The sequence below is a fragment of the Haliotis rubra genome, unplaced genomic scaffold (genome assembly GCF_003918875.1).
Source record: "Haliotis rubra isolate DU_JTF1 unplaced genomic scaffold, ASM391887v1 Scf275, whole genome shotgun sequence".
NCBI lineage: Eukaryota > Metazoa > Mollusca > Gastropoda > Lepetellida > Haliotidae > Haliotis > Haliotis rubra.
This window is the reverse complement of record NW_025766836.1, coordinates 773,999-783,874: the sequence shown is the minus strand read 5'-3', so window position 1 is coordinate 783,874 and position 9,876 is coordinate 773,999. Positions and strand designations below refer to the sequence as shown.

General features: G+C 38.6%; 1 protein-coding gene across 1 annotated transcript; it reads left to right on the top strand.

Moving 5' to 3' along the window:
* The first annotated feature begins 7,394 nt into the window (after positions 1 to 7,394).
* LOC124280883 (dynein light chain 2, cytoplasmic-like) lies at positions 7,395 to 7,685 on the top strand. Its single transcript, XM_046716873.1, has one exon. The coding sequence runs from the start codon at positions 7,401 to 7,403 to the stop codon at positions 7,668 to 7,670; it is 270 nt and encodes an 89-aa protein (XP_046572829.1). The 5' UTR covers positions 7,395 to 7,400; the 3' UTR covers positions 7,671 to 7,685.
* Positions 7,686 to 9,876: the final 2,191 nt, after the last annotated feature.

Genomic DNA, 9,876 nt, shown 5'->3' with positions numbered 1-9,876 from the left:
CAGATTGTGTTGTTGTGCTGAGAAGGTTGAGTCATGGGGAGTTTGAGAAAGATTGAGATCAGGTTTCAAGGGAGGGGGCCACTTCTTTTTTCCAACAGTGTAGAACCTTTTAGAGGGCTCAATACTACGTCTTTTCTCTCTGTTGAAAGTGACTGGTGCAGGTCTTGGAGGTGTGCGTGACACAGATGGTGGCTGGACAATTATCCCATTCACGCAATGTGTTGTTCCTGCTTCAGATGGAACTTCTTGTCTATCTATGTTGTTAAAACTGTCCTGAAAACTGTTTCGTATTTCTTCTCTCATGAACAAAGCTATATCAGTCATCTTCTTTTTGATATTCTGTCAGGTTGACATTATCAGATGCCTATGGAATCCGAGAAGGGAGATTGTCGCTATGTCGCATTGTCGCCCTCTCAAAAACAAGTAAAGTGAGGCAAAATAAACCAAAACGCGACACGCGACATCGCGACAACGCGACATATATTTTGTCGCATTGTCGCGCGTCGCGTTTTAGTCATATGTTATAATACATACTATACTCAATATTTTAACAAAGCGCGACACGCGACAATGCGATAAAATATATGTCGCGGTCGCCGCTTTTGGTAATTTTTAGGCTGTTTTTACACATCTTACATATGGCGACGCGACACACGCGACATATTTTGACCTTGAAAATTGTCGCTATGTCGCGTGTCGCCTTTGGAGGAATAAAAAATATTATTCAAAACGCGACACGCGACATCGCGACAGTGCGACAAATGGGCGAAATGTCGCGTTGTCGCGATGTCGCATGTCGCGTTTTGGTTAATTTTGCTTGTATTTGAGAGGGCGACAATGCGACAACGCGACAATGTCCCTTCCAGGATTCCATAGATGCCAGTGTTTCAGGCAATAATTTATCTGACATATACACGTCTACCTACTGTAAAGAAATGATTCAACAAACTCTGCCTCCAGGTTTCTCTGTTGATGATTTTTCGTGGAATCTTTGACAAATTCTGTTTCATTGTATTTAAGCAGAAAACAATGACATGAAAACAAGAAAATATTTTTTGCAGTTTTAAGGTCCAAACTCTTTGATACTGTAACGAAAATATTCCACATGGTGCGAACTGGAAGAACTGTGAACATATGGTTGAAACAATATCAACAAGTGCGAACTAAATATGTGTGAAATTCAATATTGAACACATTTAGAGAAAAATAGGACCTGCGTTATGAACCTGAGTAAAAGTCGATTTTAATTTGGATTTGAATATAAAATGGAACCAAATGTATACTTAGGGAATAGGCTTTCTAATTTCTGTAAGATCTCCTCTCTGTGATGATTATGTCTCTCAGAAAATAACAAAATGTCTGCATTTTTATGGGAAATCGTATTGTTTCATACATTTTCCCCATTTTTTTAACCTAATCATGCTGAACCCTCACAAATTACATGTCAAAATGTGGGAAATTCAATACAGAACACATTTCATCCTAACATAACGTACTTCGAGCTTACAATTTGAGCTGGGTCATTGTTTTCAGAAACTTACTTTACTGAAAGGCTGCCATTTAGTGAAAAATGGGACCTGCATTATAAACTTGATTAAAAGTCCATTTTAATTTGGATTTGAATATAAAATGGAACCAACTGTATACTTAGGGAAATAGGCTTTCTACTTTATGTAAGATCTCCTCTCTGTGATGATTATTTGTCTCAGAAAATAACAAAATGTCTGCATTTTTAAGGGAAATCGTATTGTTTCATACATTTTCCCCAGGTTTTTAAACCTAATCATGCTGAACCCCCACAAATTACATATCAAAATGTGGGAAATTTAATTTTGAACATATTTCACCCACATGTCTATGTCTAATGCTTATAGTTTTAGCTGTAGCATTGTTTTTGTAGACAGATGGTCCGTTTCAATAAAATGGCGGCCATCTTTAAATATGGCTGACAAAAACCTATTTAGCAGGGCATGGGAGGTGTCCATCACGTGATTTTAAAAAGTACATACCTTAAGCTATATGAAAATCATAGTGACTGTTTGCCCCTCAATTTGGTAGTCAAATCAATATTTTCAAGGTCTGGCTCAAGGACTATTAGTTATTAAGGATAAAAAGCTGTCGGCTATAAGGACCTGCATTATTTCGAATAATGGTCCAAGGTGTGTATCAGTCGGGTCTGTCTTCCAACATCAAGCTAACAACGTGAAATGAAAACTAAAAACAAACTGACGCAAGAAACAGCCAGTCACGTGGCATATCACGTGCATCTGATAAATACATCGTTTGCGTTTCAATGTGCGCGGCCACGACAGAATAATACGACCCACTGTGGTTGAATCAAGATAGGCAATCACCACACAGCCAATTTATCACACGAAACTTTCTATCACACTCTTGTTTCCTTTGACACGGTAAGGCATGGTATCAAAACCCATTTATAAAACAAATGTGAGTGAGTTTAGTTGTACGCCGCACTCAGCAATTTTCCAGCTATATGGCGGCGGAGCGAGTGAGCGAGAGAGTGAGTGAGTATAACCCGAATACATTTCAAAGCGGTTACACAACCATTCACTTTTTTATTGTGATGAATCTGCGCAATTTCAAAGCATAGCGAATAATGGATTCTTGTCAGTTCACGTTAGGACTGAGTGAGTTTAGTATTGCGCCGCTTTTAACAATATTCCAGCAATATCACGGCAGTTAGGTAGGAGCATGACGAGGATATATAACACATGGTTTACAAGCGTGTGTGATTCCGTTTGTACTCTAAACGAGAAAGAAATAAGTAGACTGAAAACAAGCATTGCTAATGACCGAAACACATGGCGACCTGATATCTTAAGGGGTCAGCAACTCTCGTGTCACGGTTATATAGGAGGTATATCACTTTCGGTGTATATCAACCACATTATAAGATAGTTCAGCTTCACGCAGCTTATTCTGAAGTTCCAGGATCATTCAAACGTTGAACATAGGTGCTTTGACACACAACCCGTCAGCTAAAGTCGAAATTTCATGCACCATACACCTAAATATTCGTCTTAGTCTGCATACAGTTCGTTGGTTGTCATGAATGAGTTTGGGGATGCGCCCGTTTAGCATGCCGGGAAGGGAAAGGGACACTGATCCAGAGGAATTCCCTGGGACTGGTTGTTGCTTTTATAATTGTTTATCCCCCGCGAGTACCCGGATGGTATCCCAGAATTCTTGACTGGGTTGCGATCTCTGATGCGCCACCCGTAAGTTCAATTGGTAGTATATGTATATGATATGTATATCCTGACAGTGATCAACAGAGAAGATGCAATCTCTTTTACTCATTAATATTTCCATCCTCATTATTATGATAAAAAATGAAAAGCAAATTGAAGTTAAACTTCATCTGCCAGTGGGAAAATATGTTAGGACTGAAAAAAAGCCCCGAAGTCAATATACGTCTTCAGATTTTTGTCATATAATCCTAAATAATTTATTCATATATTTTTATGCATTTTGGATCTTCATAAAATGTACACGATCTGTTTAGTGAATTTATAACATGACTGAAATATCTAGACATTTTATAAATTGCCTCCGTTTATCATATTTCACACACACGCCCTAAGAGCGACCTTGTTGTCTGTTGTCTGTCTCATCAAACTTCACGGCGCAAGAAATGAAGTGGAATGATTCTATTGGATGCTACAAGAAAAGAATATAAAGAAAATGAAGATATTCAAGTTAAAACCGAATACAATTATAGCAATAACATCAAGCCGTTACCTTGTTCGAGGAATGTATCCATCAATATCCACATAAAGAACGATGTGCCATTCATCTGCTGCTGACAAAGAAACATGTTCCATGTCCCTTTTAACAGTCAAATATGCAAAACATGTTTGAACCGTTATAACAGGAATGTGTTTTTATGGACAGACAACGTCTTTATTGCAATCGATGTGACGTTTCGCTGTTGATGCTAATGCCGTTAGCAAATCAGCTTCTTACTGCCACTCAAAGAAGTAATAACTAGTGATAGTTTCTCAACTGGTCACGTGACTGTTTCAGGATTTCCACATTGGTGTATAGTCTCATTGGTCACCCAAGATCGCATATGTGACAACTATTTGCATGATGTCCACCATTCTTTTGAAAGTAATTTAGTTAGACACCAATGAGCAATCAATCAACGTATTTTCCGGTAATCCTTTGAAGGAAGGGCGTTGTTTTTACAGACTCATTTTACGACAGCGTGTATTCAGTATATGTTAGTAAATCTACGCACATAAACACTACATTTTGATAAATCCGTTGGATAAAAGTAATGAATCAATCAACGTGTTATCGGCTAATTCTTTGATCGATGTTTGTTTTTTAACTCAGCGAATAATTCCTCTTGCTGCACATCCTTGCGCATATTACATAACACGTAATACATTTGCCACACCAGACCTTAATTTATAATGTTGAGTATTTACTCCAGACATTTTTTCAGGAAATCTGAGTGGTGTTACTACTAATTATACCTGTTATAAGTACATTAACTGCCCATAAAGTGAATAAACAAATAAACAGGTGTAGGTTTATACCACCAAACATGGGTTACAGCAAGAGAGTAGTAATCGCTGTATTGTATAGCAATTTTAATTGCCTTGATGCTGTTTTGAGCATATGAACGGAACTTCATTGTTGCAAAAGAAATACAACATGTGCTCTAAAGTTAAAAACTGTATACTTACCTAAGCAATTTGTTTAGACTTTTCTAGCAATGGCAAAGTTAGGTTGATTTAATTTAGGGATTCAAATAAATCAAACGTTGGTTTTTAATGTAATAGGTCAAAAGACATCACATTGTTACATGAACTAGTCACATGTCAAGGTAACAAAACACAGAAATAGGATCAAATCGCATCAGTCATCATACAATAAACGCATAAAAAAGCTTACTCTGCTAGAATACATTAGACTAGAACTACCGGGGATATTTTCAAATAACGGCATCTGATGGGCATCCACCGATCTCATTGTCCCATTGTTTAGGTTGAAGAAATTCTGCCAAGGTGGACATCTGCCCAGTCCCTGTGTCCGCCCCAAGCATGACAGCCAGTCAAATTGCAGCATTTAACCAATGAATTTCTGATATTAGCGTGATACAGATATGTAAGCAAAGGTAGCATCGAAATGAAATAATTTGGTTTCGATATCACAACTTGCCAGGCGATTTTCATAGGACTTCCATACAAATCAGGTAAGTGGACTAAACTGTCCATTCTTATATAAACACATTTAGACTGAAATGTTTTATCAATGTTGTAATATAGATTTCTAGTTCTATCGCTCTTATATCTCTGTTATTTACCGTCACGCCTATCACTGTTGTCCCGCGTCGCGTCCTTCTGTCCATGTCTGCCTCAATGATGTCTAAATGCTCATTCGCTGAAAATATGAAATTTTGATAGAAACAAATAGATCTGACTCAATCTAAACTGAAAAGGATCCCGAATAATATAGGAGATTCAAAACAGGAGGCAAATCTAAAATCGTTTCATTAGGGCTTTTTGCATTGAGAGAGGTTTGGGCGGAAGGGAAAATCATATAGTCGAGGGACAGACTACAGTGTCATCATATATACTGTACAAAATGGATAGAATGTTAGTGAAAATGCCACGTATTCGAAAATACTGTTTGAACTAAACAATCTGACGAACAATGAACAACAACTTGTGGCCTAACCAAACTGATCATCGGTTAATCTAGTTTTCTAACTGACTCTACCGGTATCTATATTGACCCGGATAGTAATGGCGGCGACACACCTAAACAGTTTTGCAGAACTGGGATTCGTCTCAACCATGACTTTCATTTTGTTTGAATGAAAAAGCCTTTACATATTTATATGAAAACAAAGGCACCTCTGACTGTTTATATTGATCCTTTTCTAGATGATTGTTTTGTTCTTGTCTGTAATAGATCTGCGTCGCCTGGTGCAAATAGAATCAGTCACCATATAGCTGAAATACTGCTGATGTGAGTTAAACTCTTAACTCACTCACGCACTCACAAACAGAATTGGTCCGCAGTGTCGGGATATCGCTGTGGTTAGGAACGGTTTGTAAACCTCAGTAACATTCATGATTCATCGAGTTAGTCCATAAATAATGTAGAATGGACCAGGCAAGCCAGTGATTCAGCTATGACGTAAAGTCGACCAGATCACTTATTACAGATTGTCTGGTCTAGGCTGAAATCTTCACAGACGGCGGTCCTATATAGCTTGATTATTGATGCGTGCGTGCAAACAAACGAACGAACGAACACAGGTCCCAGTGCTCATTTTATTGGTCTCTGATGGCAATCATTTGTAAACCCTTGCCTTTCGACTCCACACTTACCTTAGGGGCGGGGTAAGCCTGGTCAAAGTGTTCGCTTGTCACGAAAGCGGTAGCTCCATACGATTTCCTTATGTGAAACCAGTTGTAGGAATTATAACAATTTGTTGGAAATTGTGCAAAGTGCACTTTACAACCATATCCACTTATGTCTAAGGTTCGTTATAGGCTCTCATAATAAGGGAACCTTCTGGGGTAATACATGTTAACGATTAATGTTTCCGGGTGAACTAGTTCACGGAGGAAAGATCATTCATGAGAATGTTTATGAGTGTCTCCGGCGCGATATTGCTGGAATATTGCTAAAACTAAACTCACTCACTCACGAACATATACATGTACCTGATAACTTCACCCGTGTGGATTCCGGGTTAGATTTGGTCCTCAACATTTTCTGCTTGTCACAAAAGACGACAATCGAAAACGGATATTGCCGCGAGGTTTAGCGTCAAGCTCAGTTGTGAAACTGCAATTAGACTGTCTTGGTGTGTTTACTGATCACCGATTATAGTGTGATTATAATTGATTGCATCTCACCAGTAAAAACACTGAAGAATCTTAATCTGAAAGTGAGAGACGTACAGGTAGTTCATCCAGTGAAACATATGTTTTACGGAACATAAAAAAGGGGCAGGGATCTCGAATATGTTTGTGGACATTTCAATAAAACTGTGTGCTTAGTCTTTAAACTAAAGCTGAAATCGACTGTAAGGTCGATGTGGGTTATTTCGACATAGGCTATTTGTAATTGTGTGAATGTTAGGGATACAGAGTAACAGCTAAAAAACCTAAGTATTTTTGTATTTCCGATAGTACTTTAGTGGTTAAAGCGTTCACTCGTCATTCCAGGGTCGATTCCCCAAATGGGTACAATGTGTGAAACACATTTCTTGTGTCTCCGCCGTGATGTTGCTGGAATATTGCTGGAAGCGGCGTAAAACTAAACTCACTCACTCACCCACTCCTCGGTTTACAAATTAGACGCAAGCTGCATTTTGATTCGGAGAAACTGTTTTTGTTCTTCAGGAGACCATGACTGACAGAAAAGCTGTCATCACGAAGGCTGACATGAGCGAGGACATGCAGCAGGACGCTATTGATAGCGCCACTCAAGCTTTGGAGAAGTACAGCATTGAGAAGGACATCGCTGCATACATCAAGAAGGAGTTCGACAAGAAGTACAACCCCACATGGCATTGTATTGTCGGCCGCAACTTTGGCAGCTACGTCACCCACGAGACCAAGCACTTCATCCATTTCTATCTGGGACAGGTGGCCGTTCTCCTCTTCAAATCAGTTTGAGCAATGAACAATGAAGATTATGAAGACACTAGATAAAGTTACCACTGTCAAGTGCTGAAGTCTATATCTCCCATCTCGGATATAATGCATAAATATTTCACACAAATACCTTGAAATTCTTGGGAATATTGAAATACAAAATATTATATTGTCTGTATAAGTGAACAATGCAAAATCTTACAGACCATATACCATCCAATGAAGATATCATTTTGTGCCTTTCAAATGACATTTTGCACCTTTGTCATTTCTTCCTATGTCATTCCTTGATACGTCTTTAATCTCAGACTTTTATGAATGTTTGCAAATGATTATTGTGTTCGTCGTTTTGTTGTTGATCTTTCTAAAGTAAATAAACCTTTTGTTTAAAATCATGTCAACCCATTTCATATCCTAACAAGATATGTCAAAAGAAAATATTCAAATGAGTTGTTTATCTTTTATATCACAATTTCTGGTTCACCTGTTGTTGAGTTTTGGGGAAAATAAATGATTTAAAGCCAACTTTGCATAAATGTCTATGCTGTTCCATTAAGATATATTTTGATTCCGGATTCGAATAAATCCCAGCAACATTTGTTGACTATTATTGTCAAAGCAATGTTTCATTGAATGCTTGGTGACCTTTCACCGAATACACACTACTGGATCGTCTTGATCATGCTCGATTAAGGGGAGGTGGGGTAGCCTAATGGTTAGTGAGTAAGTCGGGCGAGCGAGCGAGTGTGTGAGTGTGTGAGTGAGTGAGGTTTTATACCATACTGACTGACTCAGTTAGGTTTTACGCCGCTTTTAGCAATATTCCAGCAACATCACGGCGGGGGACATCAGAAATGGGCTTCACACATTGTACCCATGTGGGGATTCGAACCCGGGTCTTCGGCGTGACGAGCCAACGCTTTAACCACTAGGCTACCCCACCGTCCCATACCATACTAACATTAAGAGGGGGCGCCGTGTAAGCGGAATGCATTTCAAGGCGGTTACACAACCATTCACTTATTCATTGTGGTGAACATGTTCAATTTCAAAGCATAGCGAATAATGGATTCTTGTCAGTTCACGTAAAGAGTGAGTGAGTTAGTTTTACGCCGCTTTCAGCAACATTCCAGCAATATCACGGCAGGAGCATTACGAGAATATATAACACATCGTTTACAAGCGTGTGTGATTCTGTTTGTGCCCCAAACGAGAAAGAAATAAGTAGACTGAAAACAAGCATTGCTAATGACCAAAACACCTGGCGTACTATTATCTTACTTTGATCATTGGATTGTCTAGTACAATATAACCGCCATCATGTAAAGTACAAATATTTGTTATTTTTGGAAAACTTTTCTCCTGTACCACCGTGGGTGGTTCTTTTTGAGAATAAAATGAATTGGATTGAATTGAACTAGATTATTTACAGACCGTCGCCATATAGCTGGAATATTGCTGAGTGCGAACCTCACTCACTCACTATTATCTCACTGCCGGCGTCAGTCAAATCTCGTGTCACGGTTATATAGGAGGTATATCACTTTCGGTGTATATCAACCACATCCTATATTGTAACACAGTTCAGCTCCGCACAGCTTATTCTGAATTGAGTGCCGGGATCATTCAAGCGTTCAACATATGTGCTGTGACACACAACCCGTCAGCTAAAGTCGAATATCATGCATCATACACATAATTATTCGTCGTAGTCTATTACCTGCATAGAGCTCGCTGGTTGTCATGAATGAGTTTAGGGATGCGCCCGTTTAGTTTAGCATGCCGGGAACTTAAAGGGACACTGATCCAGAGCAATTCCCCTGGGACTGGTTGTTGCTTTTGTTATTGTTTATCCCCCGTGAGTACCCGGACGATATCCCAGAATTCTTGACTGAGTTGCTATCTCTAAATGCGCCACCCGTAAGTTCAATTGGTAGTATATGTATATGATATGTATATCCTGACTTTGATCAACAAAGAAGATGCAATTTCATTTATTCATTTATATTTCCATCTTCATTATTATGATAACAAATGAAAACAAATTGAAGTTTAACTTCATCTGCCAGTGGGAAAATATGTCAAAGTCAATGTACGGCTTCACATCTTTGTCTTATAATCCTAAATATTTATTGATATATGTTTATGGATTTTGGAACGATCTGTTTAGTGAATTTATAACATGACTGAAATATCTAAACATTTTATAAATTGCCTTCGTGAATCA